This window comes from Aythya fuligula, chromosome 24, assembly GCF_009819795.1.
Source record: "Aythya fuligula isolate bAytFul2 chromosome 24, bAytFul2.pri, whole genome shotgun sequence".
Lineage (NCBI taxonomy): Eukaryota > Metazoa > Chordata > Aves > Anseriformes > Anatidae > Aythya > Aythya fuligula.
In genome coordinates this window covers 1,096,808-1,116,439 of record NC_045582.1, presented here as the reverse complement: position 1 = coordinate 1,116,439, position 19,632 = coordinate 1,096,808, and the positions used below count along the sequence as shown (strand labels likewise).

Below are 19,632 nucleotides of genomic sequence, written 5' to 3'. Positions count from 1 at the left end.
GTAACGGGGAGAGGAACCAGCACAAACCCCACGGTCCGCTCCTTGCCCCGGGGGGGCCCGCGCCGTTACCTGGGGGGACACCTGTGCCACGGCCCCCCCTCTAGACGCCCTTCTTGTCCTGTGTGGCCAGGAGCTGGGAGACGCAGTAGGGGATGAGGCCAACGGTGGCCAGGGGCACGGCCGCGCTCTTGCAGAAGGAGAGGACATAGAAGAGCAGCTGAAGGTGGGAGGGCGGCCTGAAGGCGTCGAAGAGGTGCAGGACGAGCAGCGAGGCGGCGGCGCAGGCCAGGCGGAAAGGCAGCTGCCGGCCCTGCTTCCCCCGGCAGCTCTCCAGGTACATGTGGGAGTTGAGGGCCAGCCCCAGCCCGAAAAGGATGCCCAGGTTGCGGAGGAGGCTGGCGAAGGGGGTGGTGTCGATGTGGACCCACTCGGGGCGGGCGCACCACCTCTGCGCCTTCTCCAGGGTCCAGAGCAAGTCCACGCCGAGCGCCAGCAGCAGCAGGTAGAGGCCCAGGGCGAAGCTGAAGAGGAAGGTGGTGACGCCCAGGTACCTGCGGAGGCTGGCGTGGTAGATGGAGCGGACGTGCTGGAAGGTCTCGGCCACCGCCATGCCTGCGGGGAGAGGAGGCAGCGCTGCTCAGAGCTGGGGGGGCTCCTGCGTGGTCAGAGCACCCCGACGGCCACCGCTGCACCCCGAGAGTCGCCAGCCCCTCGCCCTTTGGCCGCCTCTCCCCACGGATTCCCCAGACATGGGAAAAGGCCTCAGCTCTTTTGCTGCATGTGGTGGGGGGACCTGGGGGGGCTGCTGTGGGGTGAAGGGGACAGGTCCAGGGGCTGCACTCACCGGAGAAGACCCCCGCGATGACCTGGTGGGGGAAGTGGGCGGCGATGAAGACTCGGGACAGACAGACGCAGACCTGGACCGCCCAGAAGCCCGTCCAAAGCACCATCCACAAAACCCTGCAAGGGACAGAGAGGGGAAGCATCAGTAGTGGGGTCAGCTCCTGCTGCCATCGGGGACCCCGAAACGTGCCAATATGGGATCCGCTGCCTCCCTTTTTGGATTTGGGGCAGTCCCCAGCCCAGCCCCCAGTTTGGGCACACAGCTTACCAGTACTTCAGCGTCTTTGACTGCCTCTTGCCCGACGCGATGGAGAGCAGGGCGGTCACCATCACGTAGTACACGCCTGCTGCACCCATGGCATGGCCGGAGGGACTCCCTGGGTGAGAAGGAAGCCCCCGGTCAGACCCCCGTGGGATCAGGCTGTCCCCTGGGGCTCCCACACAGTGGGTTCATGGCACCGAGCACCCATCCATAGGCGGGTGCCAGCATGGCACGAGGAGCACAGCTCAAGCTCCAAGGCCTGTCCTATGATCCTCAATGGCTTGTGCTGAGGCCACTCGCAGCCCCAAGCTGGCTGCAACCACAAACAAAAAATACCCACGGGGTTGCAGCGGGACCGAGTGAGCCCCTTCCCCGTGGAGCTGCTGCCGGCACGCGGCCGAGCATGGCCCCAGCAGGATTTGTGCTGAGCCGCCACGTCTGCGCACACCGAGGGTAAAAGTCCGCTCCGTGCAGGGGCTGCCCTGCCTCCACCCCGCCAGGGCACGGCAGTGGCCCTGCAGCTCGGTGATAACAGCAGAGATAACGGTCCCGGCCATGCCAGCACCCCCACTTTGGGACCAGGACCCCTGGGTCCCATGGACAGAGCGTCCCCGTGCTCCCCCCCTTGGGTGCAGGACCCTACCGGGGCCGGTCTCGCAGGTGAGTGGGAACTGCTGGATGGCTGGGGCGGAGGCGTTGCTGTAGTAGTTGGTCTCATGCACCCACCAGTATGGTCTCTCCCCAAATAGGATCCTGAAAAGAAAGGAGAATGGGGTTTGGGGTGGTGCTGGGTGCTGGAGCAGACAGCACGGCTCCGCTCCCCGCTCCGGCTGGGAGCTGAAAGGGGCAAAGGACCCGCAGCGGGTCCAGGGCATCCGTCAGGCACAGCACCCAGGTGGGTGCTCACAGCAGGCACTGCCCAGCCTTGTCCCCCTTATTCCTGGAGTGAGAACTTCCCAGGAGCAGGCAAACGTGCTGAGAAGAGGCCCTCTGCTCCCCCCGGGCCTGTTCCAGGCTGAAAGCAGCCACCCCATGGTGCCAGCAGAGGGGGAGGACACCCGTCCCCATCAGCATGGGCATCCCGGCCGTGGGGCAGGCACAGAACCAGAGCACCCAGCACAGCTCCTCGAGCACCCCACAGGGTCTGGTTGTGGGACAGAACAGCCCCAAATCCCCAGCACAACGCCAGGCACTGGGTGGCACAGCAGAGGTGGCACCGTGCTGGTCCCCTTGTGCCGCTGGCACCACGTCCCGCGGCTGACACCGAGCTGTGCCGGGCTCGAGCTGATGGCAGGGGGGTGTCTGCATCTGCATGCAGCCGGCTGATTCCTGCCTGCCTTTGGGGAAGGGGGAAGAGCCTTTTCTAAAAATCTTGGGGATGAAGAACGCCGACCATCACCCCCAGGCTCGCAGCCGAGCCGCGGGACCTCACATCAGGGCTGGGTGCGCGTCTGCCCCGGGTTAAGGTGAACCCAGCTGTGCCAGCACGCCCCGGGGCTACTCACCACTTGAAGACGAGGTTGAGCCAGTCCCCAATGACGGCCACCCAGATGAGCCGGATGCCCACCGGCTCACAGAAATGGAACCAGAGAGGAAAAAGGACGAAAAAAGTGTTCCTGAGGTCGGCGGCGAAGGAGATGAAGAGGAACCAGTCCTGGGAGCCCTGGAAGTGCTCCTGCAGCCAGCGCGTGGCCTGGATGCCCGCATCGTGCAGGATGTTCATGCCAGCCTCCATCCTCCTCCTCTTCCTCCTCCTCCTCCTCCTCCTCAGCTGCCTCCCGGCGGGTCCGGGCTGCCCCGCACCGCGCCGTGGTTTTATACCCTGCGGGCTCTTGTTTGCTGCCGGCAGGTCGCTTGTCCCAGCGCCGATCTTTGGACCCAAAACCACTTTTGCCAAAGGTGCATCACCGGGGGGTTGTTACAAACATGTTTGGAAGGACTTACGTAAAAACAGGCAGCGGGGTGGCGGGGAGGGTGCCCGGCGGGTGCCTTAACCCTTCACCACCCCTTCCTTCTGCACTGCCAGGTGCCTCTGCTGCTCGGGGTGGGGTTCTGCAGCCCCCCGCTCCTCCTGGTTCCCAATAAATCACTCGGTCTGCTCCTCGTGCACCCCAGCGTTTACTTTTTTTTTCAGCAGGGCAGAGGCTCAAGCACCTGCAGAGGGATGAGGAGAGGTCCTGGCTGCTGGCAATGTTGTCCTGAGCCCTGTGGGGTTTCAGGACCTGTGAAAGTGAGGTACGGGGAGCAATCCTGCCCAGCACACCCCTGGGTTAACCCCTCCTGCCCTGCCAGACCCCATCCATGGTCATGGAGGCAAAGATATCACTTGTCACTTGTCGTGCCAGGTCCCTGCCCGTGGCCTCTCCACCCCAGGCTCACGGTGCTGGCAGATTTATCTCCCTGGTGTCCCCTGGGAGTCATTGATGAAAGAGTAACACGGAGCTGGCTGCAGGGACCCAAGACATGAGGTCAGCATGGCAAAAGAAACCCAATGTCCCAGGGGGACAAACCCCATGTCCCAGTGCTGTCTGCCGCGGGGAAACACGGCCCAGTGGTGTGGTGCCCCCCACGGGGGGCAGGAGCAGACAACGGGGCGTTAATGATTAGCAGCCAGTGAAAACGCAGCACTTATCTCTCTCCTCGGGAAAGTTCGGGTCAGGAGCCTTGAACCGCTCCCCGCTGCGGCCCCCAGCAGGCAGAGGTCGCGTCCAGGCAGCGAGCGGTGGCACCTGGGGGGCATCCTCCTCCTCCTCCTCCTCCTCCTCATCCTCCTCCTCCTCCTCCTCCACCTCCTTCTCCTCCCCCCTGCCCACCCCACGGTGACCAACACGACATCCTCCTCCCCGGGAGCACAGCCCGGACAGTGCTGGCTAAAGCCAAGGAAGGTTAAAACGCTGGCAAACGTCAGTCCCCTTAGGGCAGCGACGTGGTTTGGAGCTGTGCCGTGAGCTGCTGAGCTGCGACTGATGCTCAGCTGATGCCACGGCAGAGCTGCAGCCGTGTGGGAGCACCGTGGGTGCTCTGCAAGGAGCTTTGCCTCGGCTCCAAGGAGCTGGGGCTTTCCTCGTGCTCGGTGGGGGCTCAGGGGGTCCCCCCCCCTCCTGCTGAGCAGGGGATTCCCAGCCACAACCAGCCAAGATGTAACCCCAAACCAGAGGGGAGCAGCTCGCCACCATCCTCCCAGCCCAGCCTCCCGGTGCCCTCGGGGAGACCAAAGCTTCCCTGCCCAAATGGAGCAGAAGCTTGCGTGGAAATGGGATCACTCCTGCAAAACAAAATTCCCCAGCAGCTCGTTTCAGGGTCCTCAGCCGAGAGCAGCTTTTGGCCAGCGCGAAGGAATTCAGCGGGCTTGGCTCCCGCGTCCAACGTGTTTTGAAACCGTTGGTAATAAATTTTCCCTGAAAAGCTTCACTGCAGAAAACGAGGGCAAAAGGTGCTGGGGGGGGGGGGGGGGGGATGGGGACAAGCATGCGCCAGCCCCCTTGGAAAGCGCCACGACAGCAAAACCGGGATCGCAGCTGGGAGAGGCCGGGAGCCGGGACGGGAACTGGGATCGGCGGCTCCCCTGCAGCCACAACAAGCCGGGGATGAGCTGGCAGCCCGGGACCTTTGTGCCCCGCGGTGACAGCGGCTGGCTGCAGGACTCGGTGTCCCGGCGGTTCCCAAGGCACCGGACACGGGCAGTGCACGCGCAGCGCACGCCCCATCACACCCGGCTGCCCCTCGGTGCCAAGGTTTCATCCAGAAGTTTCCCAGCCCGCCGCAGCGCCGGCAGTGGGGCCGGCATCGCCTGCGTCAGCACGCGGGCAGAGTCCAGGCAGCGCCTGCAGACACAGGGGAGCACGGCCACAGCCGGCCCTGCACCCCCAGGACTGATGTCCCCAAGCGTCACTTGGCCATGCAAGGCCACCCCCTCCCACCCCAAATCCTTTCCCTGTGCCGCAGCATCTCAGCCCCGGTGCCATCCAAGCTCCCTGCTGGACACATGTTGCCATTAGGGCTCCTCGAGGCCATCGTGGCACAGCCTCGAGCAGCTCCCACGGCGAGGGCAGGTGCCCGTGGAGTCCCCCCTGGGGACACAGCAGCTGGCATTTGGCAGCTGCAGCCACGTGCTGGGGCTGGGCAGTGGGGTCGGAGCCAACCCATCCTCACCAAACCCATCCCAGTGCAGCGGGTCCTGCATCTGGGGCTGTGCACGCACCGGTGGCACCGGAGCAAGGGTCCCCACGCCGGGGGGGGTGAGCACACGGCGCGGGGCAGCAGCCAAGGCCAGGACCGATTAATCAGCCTCGGTACAGCTGTTACACATTAACTCCCTTGTTTGTCCCATATTTTGCAGCGGAGGCTGCTGCCAGCGCACGGGGTCCAAGAGCACGGCCGGTGCACGTTCACACGGCGGCGCTGGGCTCCGTGCCTGACCCCGGCCCTTCGCCCTCTCCGGTGGGCGCTGGCAGAGCGGCTCAGCACCGCACTGAGGCAGCCACGCAAGAGTTGGGTCAGGAAAAGCACTCGCGTGCCTCTTTATTGGAGCTGTCTCCGCTTCCTGCAGCGCACTCATCCTGCCGGCACCCAGTGCAGCCCAGCGCACCGTCCCCAGCCCCAGTTTCTGACCTCCCCATCCCCAGTTCCCGGCCCCCATCCCCAGATCCTGGTCCCAATCCCCAGTTTCTGGCCCCCCATCCCCAGTTCCTGGTCCCCATCCCCAGTTCCCACCCCCCCTGTCCCCAGTTCCCGGCCCCAGCATCACCTGGAGCTGCAGCAGACGCACCCCCTGGGGGCTGCTGTCCCAAGGCAGTGCCCAAACGAGGACCACAGCACCCAGAGGGCAGCTGCAGCCTGGTCCCGAGTGGCTCCATCACCCAGGGGGCACCCACCTACCTCGGTGGAACAGAGCCCCGCACCCACATCCCTGAGGAGGAAGAGGAGGAGGAGGAGAAGGAGAGCAGGGCAGGTCCCGGTGAGCCAGCCACACACCCTCCATCACCAAAACCCCCCTGAGGACGCAGCCCCATGGCCGGACGGGTGTCCCCGTGGGTGTCCCCGTCCCCGTCAGAGCCTGCCGGGCGGCGGGGGCAGGCTGATGTTGAGGAAGCCCCCGTAGCGGAAGGGGGGAAGCTGTGGGGCGCAGGCGGCCGCGGGCAGGCAGGCGATGGGGTTGGTCTCGCACGCCTCCGCCTCCCGCTCGCTGCTGAAGTAGATGCTGTCGGGCGAATCCACCGAGGGGTCCTCGTCAAAGTAGTTGTAGGGCCTCAGGAAAAAGCCGACGCCGTTCCCCACGGTCACCGTGTTGGGGATGTCCTCGGCGTGGGGGACGTGCAGGAACCCCACGGAAATCCAAGCGACCAGGTCCTGGGCACGCAGAGCTCCCCGTCAGGCTGCACGGGACCCTCCCAGCCCGGCCCCCAGCCCCATTCCCACCCGGTTTGGCCTCAGGCAGGCGAAGCCTCAGCCTGGCCAGGAGCAGCAGCCCCGGTGCCCGGCTCCCCTCACCTCGTTGGTGATGGTTTCGTTGTCGATGAAGTCGGCGAAGGCGACGGTGGGCGTCCAGGGGTCGTTCTGGTTGTAGACGCTGGTGCTGGTGGGTTCCTCTTCCTTCCTCCTGGTGACGGCCAGCTTGTACCTGTGGGAGAAGGGGGGGCTCGTCCGTGCCCCCAGGAGACCCCAAAGGGATGGAACCCGGGGCTGGCTGCAGCCCCAGTGCCTTGGGGGCTTTGCTGCCCCTGGGAGGCACAGCTCGGTGCTTCGCCTCCAGCCTGTGCCAGGTCTAACTCAAACAACCTCCCCCTTCCCTTTCACCCTGGTCGCGAGCCAACGCTGCGGTTAAACGAAGCATTTTTCCCAAAAAGCATCCTGTCCTCACGTGGAGATGTCAAGACCTGGGGGTAGCAGCACTGCTCCAGGAGCCCCGCTGCCCCCGCAGGGGAAAACACGTGTGATCGCTGGAAACTGAACTCATCTGGGGTCAGATTCCTGCATGGGAACTGCTATGAATGGATGCCGTTGAGCAACTTTTCTAGGCATTTTTCAGAGCCAAGAAACAGGAGGGTTTGCTGTTTAACCCTTCCTCCCCACAGGGAGAAAAGGACCAAGACGGGGACGCGGTAACCGAGAAGAGGCTCAGCACCCGCAGGGGCTGGCACCAGAGGGTTCCCTTGGCACAGGGCTGCCCGTGCACCTCCCTCCCCCAGCCATTTGCAGCCTGGGTGCCCCCGTTTGCTGCCCCAGCCCCACACCTACCTGCCCCAGCTGACGGCCCTCTCCATGGGGCTGCTGTCGGGCAGATGCTTCCCGGGGAAGCTGACCACCTGCAGCCGGTAGCTGCGCGCGTGTCCCCACCGGTTGGTCTTGGGGCCGGTGAAGGAGAGGTAACGGGGCAGGGGGGCTTCGAGGGGGAACGCTGCCTCGTTCTCCCTCTCCAGCCTGCCCCGGTGGAGAAACGGCCGCACAATGGTGTTCTGCTCGCTCCAGGGGGCCTTCAGCTGCTCGTAGCCCATGTCCTGGGCCTCCAGCGAGTTCAGCTGGCCTGCGAAGCAAAAGGAAAAATTCCCTTCGAGCTCCGTCCCCACCAGGAAATGCAGCCGCGGAGCTGCCCTGCTCTGCATCCCAGGAATACAGGCAGTACTTTTTCCCCCCAAAGACACACTTCGTGCCCCATAACCCAAACTTTGGAGCCCCCAGACACGCCAAGGACAGGCAAAACCCTCGTGACCGCGCGAGTCGAGCCCTACCGCCGATGTCCAGGTCCACCTTGTAGTGGATGTGGTGGAGGTGCATCGTCCCCAGCGTGTGGGGCCCAACCTTGTTGCCGTAGTCAATGCCTCGGCCGTGGAAGAAGGAGGAGCTGATGTAGCCGGTGGCGTGGACCCGGACCTCCACGGCCCCGTTGCTGTGGAACATGAAGTCCCAGACGTAGTCGTAGTTGATCAGGGTGGAGACGGCGCGGATGACGAGGACGTTTTTGCGCAGCCCGCCGTAGTACAAGGACTGCATGTCGGAGAAGTGGCGCCGCAGGGGGAGGGCGGCGTCGTGCTCGAAGACACACAGCGAGTTCTGGTTCGTCCTGGGCACGTCCGACTCGGCCAGGTAGTGCCGGTCCACGTAGGTGGCTGTGTAGGGGCAGTCGACGCCCCGGACCAGCTCGTAGGCAAACCTGCCGATGCCGAAGCTGCCGTCGAGGTAGCGGGTGGACATGCCTCCGGGGCAGTTGGAGCCGTACAGAGCCAGGGCTTCCTGCAGGCTGAGCTCGTAGATAATCCTCTCCCTGCGGTAACGGATGTCGAAGAGGCGTGGGCCGGTGTTGGGGTTCATGCCGAAGGCGATGCTCCAGCCCTGGAAGGTGACGCGGTTGCCCCTGACGCTGTAACGGGGACCCTGGGGCTCGTACTGCAGCGGCCCCGGGGTGCCAGGAGGGCGCCGGGGTCTCATGGAGCCCATCACCGTGGCATCCTGCGGCTTCTCCACCCGGATCACCTCCAGCGAGCCAGCCACGAAGTCGGCCTCCAGCTTCGTCGTGCTGGAGAAGTAGCGCCCGTTGTAGAAGACCTGGCTCAGGTACCAGAGGGAGATGTCGAGCTCCCCGTGCTCCACTAGCACCTCCAGCCCCACCGGCAGCACGTAGTAGCCGGTGCCTTCCACGGCGTGGAAGATGACGAACCAGGAGGAGCGGTCCCCGGATTTGAAGCCCCGGGGGGCCGTGGTGAGCGCGGCCAGGTCGGTGCCGTCGGAGGCGCAGCACGCAGCGAGGAAGCGCGGCGCCTTCCTCAGCTCGTGCTGGATGAGGGCGCTGATGGCCACGTACTCCACGCCGGTAACAGGTCTGCGGTGGTACGGCACCTTCCCCCCGTACTTCTGCACCGTGACGTCCCGGTGATACGTCGGCACCGGCAGAGGCCCCACCACGTACTCGGTGACGTTGGGGTCCTCCTGGCTGCCAAAATAGAGCACGGCCAGCGCCTCCCGGGGTGGGCGAGCCCCCCCTGCATCCAGGAACTGCAGCACCTCCGCCTTGGCAGGGAGCTGCACGTCCACGGAGGCGATGCAGTTGTCGGAGGGTTTGGCGTGCGAGGCGTCCACCAGCGGCACCCCGAGGCTGCCCTGCAGGTACCGCACCACCTGCACCAGCTCCTCGGGTGTCAGGTCAGCAAACACCAGGCTGCGGCCGTCCTCCGGGACCTCGGGCTCCGGGGGCTGGTGCTGGCAGGTGCCGGGACCCCGTCCCCTGGTCAGCAGCACGCAGACCAGGGCGAAGATGGTGGCCAGAGCCAGGAGGAGCAGGATGAGCGCCGTTTTCACGTTCATGGCTGCTGCGGTGGGGCAGGACGGGCTTCCCAGCCGCGAAACTCTCCGGGACCTGCAGCAGCAGCAGGGGCTGGAGGGGTTGTGGGGTTGGCTGTTTGTTTTTGTTTTTTTTCCCCCCGTTTTTCCGCTCCGGGAACAGCCCAGACAAGCTCGCAAGGAGGGCGTAGGGTGATGTTCTTGGACGTGCCTGGGATTTGCTGGGAACCATAAAAGGCAACTTGGCTCTGCTTCCCCCGGCGGGTCACAAATTTAAATAAACCTCATTCTTCTGCACCCGTCCTTCCCGTCCCGTCCCGCAGGCTACGCTGCAGCCCTCGGGGAGGACAGATCCAGACAGCAGGGAGAAAAACCAGCGCTCCTCCCAGCACTTCCTTCCCTCCACACCCCAGCAGAGCCCACGGGGCCACCGATGCCCTGCACCGAGCCCGGTGCCCCCACACTGCAGAGCCCAGCCCTGGATCACCCCGTCCAGCCCCGCAGAGCCCCAGCATCCCCCAGCAGCCGGCGCTGGAAGCCGCAAGAACGAGACAGGCGGGATGGATAGCACCACATCTTTTTTGTTTTTAAAACCTGAGATAGGCACTACATGGCGTTCGCTGCTGCAGCAGAGGAACAGGATTTCTTTCTTCCTTCCCCCCTACCTCCCACCCTCCCCAAAACAGACCCGGATTCAGCAATTAATGGAGATAAAGTCAGGCTGCCGCCTGGCAGCGCGCCAGGACAATTACGCTCCCCTCGCGCCGAGCACTAAATTAAAAGCAACACAAAAAGTGAAGTTACAACTGGAAAATGAAAAAAAAAAATAATAAAAACTTCACTTTAAAAAACAAAAAAAAAATCCTAACAGGTTGGTCAGCCTCGTGGCTCCTGGAACATTAAAGCCTGCTCATGTTTTTGAATCCGTCGTAGGTGAACGGGGGGAAGTTGGGTGAGCAGGAGGCTGTTTTGGGCAGGCAGGCGATAGGGTTGACCTCGCACGCTGTGAAGTCCTGCTCACTGGTGAAAAAGACGCCGTCGTGCGAGTAGATGGAGGGGTCCAGGTCGTAGTAGTTGTAGGGGCGCAGGAGAAAGCCGACCGAGTTCCCCACCGTGGCGGTGTTGGGAATGTCCTCCGAGTGCGGGATGTGGAGGAAGCCAGCAGTTATCCAGGCCACCAGGTCCTAGGCAGGAGGAGTTACACAACCCAGGTTATTTCAGACTAAAATCTGTGCCTGGACCACAGAGGGAGCCTTGGTGGGCTCCCACAGCCCACGAGCGCTCAGACCCCCTCCCCGGAGCTGCTGCTGTCCCGGCTGAGCCCACGGGCAATGCACGGACAACGCACGGCCAGCACCAGCAGCTCCAGCTCCTGCTCAGCCCCACGGTGGGCACCACAGCCCTAGAGCCTGCTCACCTCGTTGGTGATGGTTTCGTTGTCGATGAAGTCAGCGAAGGCAACGGTAGGCGTCCAGGGGTCGTTCTGGTTGTAGATGCTGGTGCTGGTGGGCTCCTCTTCCTTCCTCCTGGTGACGGCCAGCTTGTACCTGAGGACAAGGATGCAGATGAGACCGGCTCCCCAGAGCCTACAGAGCACCAGGCTGGTCCCCTGCAGCAACCCCAGCCCTGAGGAGCCCCTGCCCCATCCCTCTCCATGGGGAACATCCCCGTGATGCCTCCCCAGCCAGATGCTGGAGGCATCTTGGAGAACCCGGTGCCGCCACCGCAGCAGCCTGACCTTGCCCAGCTGATGGCCCTCTCCATGGAGCTGGCTTCGGGGACGTGGTCCCCTGCAAAGCTGACGATCTGGATCCTGTAACCCCGCTGGTGGCCCCACTTGTTTTTGCTGTTGGCCGCGAAGTAGATGTATCTGGGGATCTTGGACTGCAGCCGGAAAGCCGCCTGGTCCTCCGTGTCCAGGACCCTCTTGGTGAGCCGTGGCCGCTCGATCTGCTGCTCGGGGTTCCAGGGAGCCCGCGCCATCTCGAACGCCATGTCGTGAGCCACCAGGGAGTTCTTCACCCCTACGAGGACAAGAAGTGGGTGAGGAGCTTCCCTGCAGCCAGAGCCTGCTCCCCCCATCCTCCCCTCCTGCACCCCAGGCTCCAAGCACCGCTCCCCAGTGCTGCGTGCCTTTACCCATCATCTACGTCTGTCTAACCCAGGCAACACCACCCCTGTGGCACGCAGTGCCGTCCCTGGGGACCAGAAGAAGGAAACCTCCATGGGCAGAAGAACCAGTTTGCTTCCCAGTGAGAGCCCAGCCTAATTAGCCCAAGCACCTGATGGCCCGGGTGCTGTTTCTGCTCATCAGCAGCCATCCTGCGAGGACGCGCCAGGAGGAGCACAGGCTCCGAGAACATTTGCACATCACAGAAGTGGAGCAGCTCTGGTCTGTCCACAAAGAGGATGCGTCAGCCAGGGGCTCGGAGCAATGGGAGAGGCAGATAAATGGGGACGGGATGGCAGAGAGCTGGCTGAAAGAGCTCGAGGGCCAGCAGGGTGCTGGCAGAGGGGCCCCGTGCACGGACCACAGCAGCAAACCTCTGCTGGCCTCCAGACGAGCCTCCACCCCAAAAAAAAACTTGGACCAGAGCCTTGGGATCTGCAGTCAAGGCCAGTGCCAGGACCCACCCACAGCTACTGCAGTGCTCGTTTTCATCCTCCTTCTGATGTGAACAAGACTTTGAACCCCACGCCTGGTGGGGCAGCATCAAGCACACACAGTCTGACATTTCACATGCCCTTTTCCTATGTTTAGGGTTTCGCAATCCACACCCCACTTTTCTTCTTTTTAAACAGAAATACTCAAAACTCATCCTAAAGGGGGAAGGCCCCGACCCCCGTAGCTCTATGGGAGCACATCGCCCTACCGCATGCATGGAAAGAAAAACCCGTGAAAGGACCACAAAACACAGAGTTTGAGGAGCCTATGAGCACTCATGGAGGGCACAAAATGGAGACAAGACCCAGACCTACCTCCAACATCCAAATCCACCTTGTAGTTGATGGAATGGGTTTGTATTGTCCCCAGCGTGTGCTCCCAGACCCTATTGCCGTACCGCAGACCATCCCCATGGAGAAAGGAAGAACTTGGGTACCCCGTGGCATGGACTTTGGCCTCGATGGCCCCGTTCTGGTAGAAGATGAAGTCCCAAACGTAATCGTGGTTGCCCAGAGACGTGATAGACCGCAGGACCAGCGCGGAGTTGACCAGCCCGCCGTAGTAGAGCGACTGCAGGTTGGAGAAGTGGCGCCGCAGCGGGGAGCCCAGGTTCTGCTCGAAGACGCAGAGGGCGTTCTTGATCGTCCTGACGGCCTGGGAATGAGCCAGGTAGTGCACGTCCACGTAGCTCGCCAGGTAGGGGCAGTCGACCCCGCGCACCAGCGGGGAGCTGTAGCGCCCGATGCCGAAGCTCCCGTCCATGTAGCGCGTCGACATCCCCCCGGGGCAGTTGGAGCCGTACACCGACAGCGCCTCCTGCACGCTCAGCTCGTACACGACCCTCTCCCCCTTGTAGCGGACGTCCAGCAGCCGCAGGCCCGTCTTCACGCTCATGCCAAAGGCGAAGCTCCACGCCTGGAAGGCCACGTGGTTCTTCCTCAGGCTGTAGCGGGGGCCCTGCGGCTCGTACTGCAATGGGAACGCCGTAGCCCAAGGCGCTCGGGGTCTCATGGACGAGAAGTCCCCGTCCGGGGGCACTTTCCTCACCTTCTCCACGCTGATGCGGCCCTGCACGTAGGCGCTCTCCAGCTGAGCCATGTCCCTGTAGTACTGCCCGTTGTAGAACACCCTGCTGACCGCCCACTGGCCCATGTCCAGGCTGCCGTGGTCCACCAGCACCTCCAGCCCCACGGGGTGCAGGAAGAAGCCGCTCACGTTTTGGAACACGACGAACCACGACTTGCGGTCCCCGGACCTGAACCCGTGAGGAGCCGTGCTCTGAAACGCCACGTTGGTGCCATCGTAGTCAAACACTTCTTGCAGGAAGGTGGGGGCTGCAGCGAACGCCACCACCTTCAGAAAGGCTCCCACCTGCTCGTACTCGCTGCCCAGCATCGGTCTGCGGTGATACGGTACCTTCCTCCGGTACTTCTGCACCGTGATGTCCCGGTGATACGTCGGCACCGGCAGAGGCCCCACTACGTACTCGGTGACGTTGGGGTTTGCCTGGTTGCCAAAATAGAGCACGGCCAGCGCCTCCCGGGGTGGGCGAGCCCCCCCTGCATCCAGGAACTGCAGCACCTCCGCCTTGGCAGGGAGCTGCACGTCCACGGAGGCGATGCAGTTGTCGGAGGGTTTGGCGTGCGAGGCGTCCACCAGCGGCACCCCGAGGCTGCCCTGCAGGTACCGCACCACCTGCGCCAGCTCCTCGGGTGTCAGATCAGCAAACACCAGGCTCTGGCTCCAGGACCCCGTCTTCTCCGCGCTGCGGGGCTGGGATTCGCAGCCGGGCGATCGCCTCCCCCTGCTCAGCAGCATGCAGGAGAGGATGAAGATGACCACCGCAGCCCCGAACAGGAGGACGTAGGGGAGCCTGGGGTTCATCTCTCCGAGCGTCGAGACAGCGCGCGGGGCTCGGCTGCAGCGTCCGGACTGCGTCCCTCACCTGCAGCCCAAGCTCTTAATTCAGTCTTGGTGTGGGCGTGCAGGCGTCGCTTCCGATGTGGGGAGGAAACCTGGAGCTCCCCGGCGACTCCGCACGCAGCTCCCAGCTCCCAGCCAGTTCTGCCTGTTCCCTCCCCACCCCGGGCGCACCGAGCTGGGCAGCTGGCGCCCGACTCCTGCCCCGGGTTACCCAGCGGTTTCCCTGCTACAGGGCGTTTGCTCATCCCAGTGCACCTCCCGGGACGCCCTGGCCCACCTCACGGATGCTCCGTGGAGCCGGCACGCACCCCACGGGGCCAGCACCCTGCTGGAAGCACAAGGTGCCCAGATCCAGGACTTCTCCTGCTGCCTCGTCCCGAGCTGGACCAAGGAGCTCGATGGGCTGTGAGGGCTGTGGGTGTGGGATGGGGAACACAGCAATGCCACGGGGCTGGCTCGGCCAGGTTGGCTCCTTCTGCAACACGGGCACCCTGTGAGCTGGTCCCTGCCTGGTGCTCGAGGAGAGCCCCCGGCTGCCCAACACCACCACAGCTCCTCTCCCCGTCACCTCCGAGTCCTTCCCAGCCCTAAGGGAAGGGACCCGGCTGCTCCAGTTCTGGCGCTGGTGCTCCAGAAGGGCTGAGATGGGAGGAAGCTCTGTGGTGAGATCAGGCAGCATTTGCCAAACCCCAGCAGTAACTGCGAGCAGTGCCAGCTGCAGGCAGAGGGGCTCATGAGGACAGGCAGCTCACGGGACTGATCCATCCCCCCCAGCCCCTCTCCCCCCACCAGGACCCTCGGGCAGGAGCCAGCAGGGACACAAAAGGGCCTGAAGGGGAAGGCTGTGCCCCTCTGCGCGCACACCCGGGGGGCACAGCCCCTCTTTTGCCAGAGCCTCTGCAGCCAAGGTGGGGCCAACAGCTCCTGCGAGGGCAGCCCCACGTTAGGGACAGCCGAGGACAGCTCACCCGGCCACCACAGCCCTCGTCACAGCCAGCTGATAGGCACAGGGCAGGGGCTGAAACCACGACAGCTCGGCACCAATTTTTCCATCACAGCGTTAATTTAGGAGCTTCTGGTTTGTCTCACTGCCAGCCAGGGAGCACTCGCCCGTTTCCCCTGCAGGTCCCACGCCAGCCACAGACTGGGATGTGAGGAACCTGTGCTGGAGAGGTTCTGCTGTGCTGTGCCCTGCTCTGGTTTTCCTTTACAGGATTTGAGGTTGCGAGGGCTCCTCTCGAGCACCACACGCTGCTTCTAACCCCGCTGCTCGGGACAAGCTCTCCCTTTCCCTCGCCAAGTGGACCAAGGCTGGGGCTGACACAATTCTCCAGAGCTTTCCAGCCAGGGCTCTGGGTCTGTAAACAGAGCGGGGAAAAGCAGGGACACAGCAGGGACACAGAAGGGACACAGTTTTGGACCTTGCCACCACACAGGAGCTCTCTTTTAGCACGTTTGCCAGCCTTGTTTACAGGAAGGGCACGGGTGTCAGCCCTGCTTTCAGTCACAGATGACAGCCACAGCATTTCTCAAGGCCACACAAATCCCGGGGACAGGGGGACACAACCCCGCTCCACGCAGAGGACGCGTGCCACTCCTGACCCGGTGTCACCCACAGCTCCAGCCCCAGCAGGGCTGAGAGCAGCCAAATTTCTCCTCCAGCAGACACAGACGGAGCCCCCAACCCACCGGTGGGCTTGCAGATTTTCTCCCCCACCTTTCACAGCAGCAGATTTTGGTGACAGACACCCAACGCCGCCAGTCGGCGCCTGCTGCACCCGGTGCTGCCCCTGCATCACCCTGAGCTGCGGGTTCTGGATCAGTCCCAGAGGGGAAACAAACCCCATGCATGCAGCCCGCGCATCCCAGCGTGGCCGTTTTGCCCTCGGCTGCAGCAGAGAGCTGCTCCTGCAGGGACCTGCTGCCAAAAAGCTCTGCCCGCACGGAGAAGCGGGGATTTCTCCCTCTCTCTACAACAGCTCCGCAGCTCGAGGCTCGGGATCCAGCCGAGGGTTTCCTCAAAAGGGAGGCAGGGACCGAGCTGCCAGAGGTCAGCCCCGCGGTGCTGCCACCCAGCCGCATGCCGGGAAGAGGAGGCACGGACGGGACTTTTCCGAGCTGTAAGTGAAGTCCCAAAGCAGCGCCAGGCGTCGCAGGAGCGGCTCACACCTCCCCTCCTGCAGACAGCGCCGCGTCTGCCCCGTCTGTCTGGCCACGCTTATGGCAACACACCCCGTGCCAGACGGGAGGCCTCAAGGAAACTCAAACGCTTGGCAGCCGCTGCCTTTCCATGCCTTTCCCCGGGGCTGAACACAGAGCTCCCAGACAACCCGCTCTGCCTCCAACTCCATGACCTGGACAGACTGTTGAACACATAGAAAAATAATTTGGGGATGAAGTAAGAGGTTGGGAGAGCGAAAAAGCAGAGATCAGATGTCAGCGAGGAGGGACTCCACAGACCAGGAGGCAATCCCCAAAAAACTCTGGGGTTTACCACATTAACAGCAGGCGCTAGGGGAAGACCCGGACCTACCTCCAACATCCAAATCCACCTTGTAGTTGACCGAATGGGTGTGAATCGTCCCCAGCGTGTGCTCCCCGACCCTATTGCCGTACCGCAGACCATCCCCGTGGAAAAAGGACGAGCTCGTGTACCCCGTGGCCTGGACTTTGGCCTCGATGGCCCCGTTCTGGTAGAAGATGAAGTCCCAAATGTAATCGTAGTTGCCCACGGTCGTGACGGACCGCAGGACCAGCGCGGAGTTGACCAGCCCGCCGTAGTAGAGCGACTGCAGGTTGGAGAAGTGGCGCCGCAGCGGGGAGCCCAGGTTCTGCTCGAAGACGCAGAGGGCGTTCTTGATCGTCCTGACGGCCTGGGAATGAGCCAGGTAGTGCACGTCCACGTAGCTCGCCAGGTAGGGGCAGTCGACCCCGCGCACCAGCGGGGAGCTGTAGCGCCCGATGCCGAAGCTCCCGTCCATGTAGCGCGTCGACATCCCCCCGGGGCAGTTGGAACCGTACACCGACAGCGCCTCCTGCACGCTCAGCTCGTACACGACCCTCTCCCCCTTGTAGCGGACGTCCAGCAGCCGCAGGCCCGTCTTCACGCTCATGCCAAAGGCGAAGCTCCACGCCTGGAAGGCCACGTGGTTCTTCCTCAGGCTGTAGCGGGGACCCTGCGGCTCGTACTGCAACGGGAACGCCGTAGCCCAAGGCGCTCGGGGTCTCATGGACGAGAAGTCCCCGTCCGGGGGCACTTTCCTCACCTTCTCCACGCTGATGCGGCCCTGCACGTAGGCGCTCTCCAGCTGAGCCATGTCCCTGTAGTACTGCCCGTTGTAGAACACCCTGCTGACCGCCCACTGGCCCATGTCCAGGCTGCCGTGGTCCACCAGCACCTCCAGCCCCACGGGGTGCAGGAAGAAGCCGCTCACGTTCTGGAACAAGACGTACCAGGTGGCCCGATCTCCTGACTGGAAGCCACGGGGAGCAGCAGTCACCGCTGCCAGGCTGGTGCCGTCGTACTCCATCACCTGACGCATGAAGGACGGAGCCGCGGGGAACACCCGGCTCTTAAAAAATCCTGCAATCTGCTCGTACTCGACAGCCAGCGTCGGCCTGCGGTGGTACGGCACCTTCCCCCCGTACTTCTGCACCGTGACGTCCCGGTGATACGTCGGCACTGGCAGAGGCCCCACCACGTACTCGGTGACGTTGGGGTCCTCCTGGTTGCCAAAATAGAGCACGGCCAGCGCCTCCCGGGGTGGGCGAGCCCCCCCTGCATCCAGGAACTGCAGCACCTCCGCCTTGGCAGGGAGCTGCACGTCCACGGAGGCGATGCAGTTGTCGGAGGGTTTGGCGTGCGAGGCGTCCACCAGCGGCACCCCGAGGCTGCCCTGCAGGTACCGCACCACCTGCACCAGCTCCTCGGGTGTCAGATCGGCAAACACCAGGCTGCGGCCGTCCTCCGGGACCTCGGGCTCCGGGGGCTGGTGCTGGCAGGTGCCAGGACCCCGTCCCCTGGTCAGCAGCACGCAGACCAGGGCGAAGATGGTGGCAAAAGCCAGGACGAGGAGGATGAGCGCGGTTTTCATGTGCATGCCTGCTGCTGGTCCTCAGGCTCTTCCCGAGCAGGGTTTCTAACTGCTGCCTCTGTCAGTTTAACGCTGCACTGGATGGATTAGCACGGAGAGCACAAAAGGCTGGGAGAGGCGAGGGGAGGAGATCTGAAATTCGTTGTGACCAGAAAGGGCAGACCTCACTCAGCTGCAGCCTGCTCTGAGTTCCTCCAGGAGCAGTGCCCTGAAAGAACCAGTGGAGATGCGGGGTCAGTGACTCAGACCTCAGCTTCACATCATTCCGTTACTTTTTCGGTCCAGCCCAGCTCCCTGAGGCTGCTTGGAAAAGCGAGGATCCTGCAGGCAGCCCGAGGTGGCTGGGACCACTGCGAGCCTCTCACAGGCTGCGAATTGTTGCCACCCTGCAAATTTCACTTTGCAGCTCACCGAATTTCCATGTTTACCAGGCTGCTTCCTTGTAAACGTTCCCCCTGGCAGCGCCATTTCGAGCTTGGAGGTGCTTTTTGTTTTACTTTTTTAAAATCTTCCACGTGGAAGCCTCTGCTGAGAACACATCCATCTGTGTAGTAGCAGGAAAACTTTGGCAGGCACGGAGAGATGGAGTTCAGGACGAGATTCAGGTCCCAAGGCGCTGCGAACAACCAGCCCTTAGTTTGCACCTCCGAGCAGCCCTGAGCTAACGAATCCCCCCGAATTCCACTGAAACGACATCAAGCAGCTTTTGCCTCTGCCTCAGATTCAGACGCAAACCGAGGCGCAGCTTCGGAGGAGTTCCCCCGAGGACAAGGCCGACCTTGTTCCTCCAGGAGAGCCTCCCGAATTTCGTGAGAGCCGCCCTCAGCCGTTGGTGCTCCCGGAGCATCACCGACAGCCCTCGGCCGAGCAGCACCGGGGGCAGACGAGACGCGCCGCAATCCCTGCCTGCCCCCAAGCCGGTGCCGAGAAGCACGAGGAATCCAAGAGCACCAAAGCTGGAGAGATTCGACCCAACGTTTCCACTCCAGCTGCCAGCCTCACCTCGCCTCACCCGAGCCTTCCCGTCCTCCTCCTCCTCCTCCTCCTCCTGTCAGAGTTTCCTGGTGGGAGACGGGGCCCTCCTCCAGCCCGCAGCTCGGCCTCGCGCCTTGCCTTGGGCTCGGCCTCGCTTACACCAGATACCACGCTGGCAGGCAGAGAGCCCCGTGGCTTTAGGACACACTCCATTATCCTCACCACCCTGGGCAGCTCCCAGCCTTCTTTAGCCTCAGCTGCAGCTGGGCAGGCAGGGGAGAAGCGCGGCCGCTCTGCGTCAGCACCACTCGCCACTGGTGTGCCAGCAAAGCCCCCGGAGCCACGGCAGTGCTTTCATGGGGCTGGAGAAGGGATCGCTCTGAAACATGGACACAGGCAACGGGAAGAGAGGACAGGTGATAAAAGAGCTTCTGCTATGAAGAACATGACAGGTTTCAGCTTTACTCTGCTCTCACTGACTTCCCACCGGCCTCTGATGGCAGGAGGAGCCTGAGCAGCCCCGGACTGAGCACCCAAGTGTTGATTTCCACGTCAGTCTTCCAATCTGCGAGGTCAACAAGGCTTCAAGGGTTCCT

General features: G+C 63.2%; 3 protein-coding genes across 4 annotated transcripts; all 3 read right to left on the bottom strand.

The window, feature by feature from the left end:
• Positions 1 to 100: 100 nt before the first annotated feature.
• Positions 101 to 3,034, bottom strand: G6PC (glucose-6-phosphatase catalytic subunit). Of its 2 annotated transcripts, none has more exons than XM_032202864.1 (5): positions 2,611 to 3,034; positions 1,749 to 1,858; positions 1,112 to 1,220; positions 845 to 960; positions 101 to 612 (listed from the first exon to the last, which is right to left on the bottom strand). In XM_032202864.1, exons 1-5 carry the CDS (start codon positions 2,838 to 2,840, stop codon positions 101 to 103), a joined length of 1,077 nt encoding a protein of 358 aa, XP_032058755.1. In that variant the 5' UTR covers positions 2,841 to 3,034. The 2 variants fall into 2 exon arrangements, with proteins under 2 accessions (XP_032058755.1, XP_032058754.1); XM_032202863.1 differs by having other exon boundaries at positions 1,118 to 1,220; positions 2,611 to 2,840.
• Positions 3,035 to 5,841: 2,807 nt separating this feature from the next.
• On the bottom strand, positions 5,842 to 9,476 carry LOC116498624 (membrane primary amine oxidase-like). The gene is made up of 4 exons (XM_032202982.1): positions 7,834 to 9,476; positions 7,343 to 7,628; positions 6,596 to 6,725; positions 5,842 to 6,454 (listed from the first exon to the last, which is right to left on the bottom strand). The coding sequence occupies exons 1-4, from the start codon at positions 9,401 to 9,403 to the stop codon at positions 6,155 to 6,157; spliced, it is 2,286 nt and encodes a 761-aa protein (XP_032058873.1). The 5' UTR covers positions 9,404 to 9,476; the 3' UTR covers positions 5,842 to 6,154.
• Positions 9,477 to 10,278: 802 nt separating this feature from the next.
• Positions 10,279 to 18,067, bottom strand: LOC116498264 (membrane primary amine oxidase-like). Its single transcript, XM_032202510.1, has 4 exons — positions 16,501 to 18,067; positions 11,118 to 11,403; positions 10,797 to 10,926; positions 10,279 to 10,563 (listed from the first exon to the last, which is right to left on the bottom strand). Exons 1-4 carry the CDS (start codon positions 18,065 to 18,067, stop codon positions 10,279 to 10,281), a joined length of 2,268 nt encoding a protein of 755 aa, XP_032058401.1.
• Between the last annotated feature and the right edge of the window lie 1,565 nt (positions 18,068 to 19,632).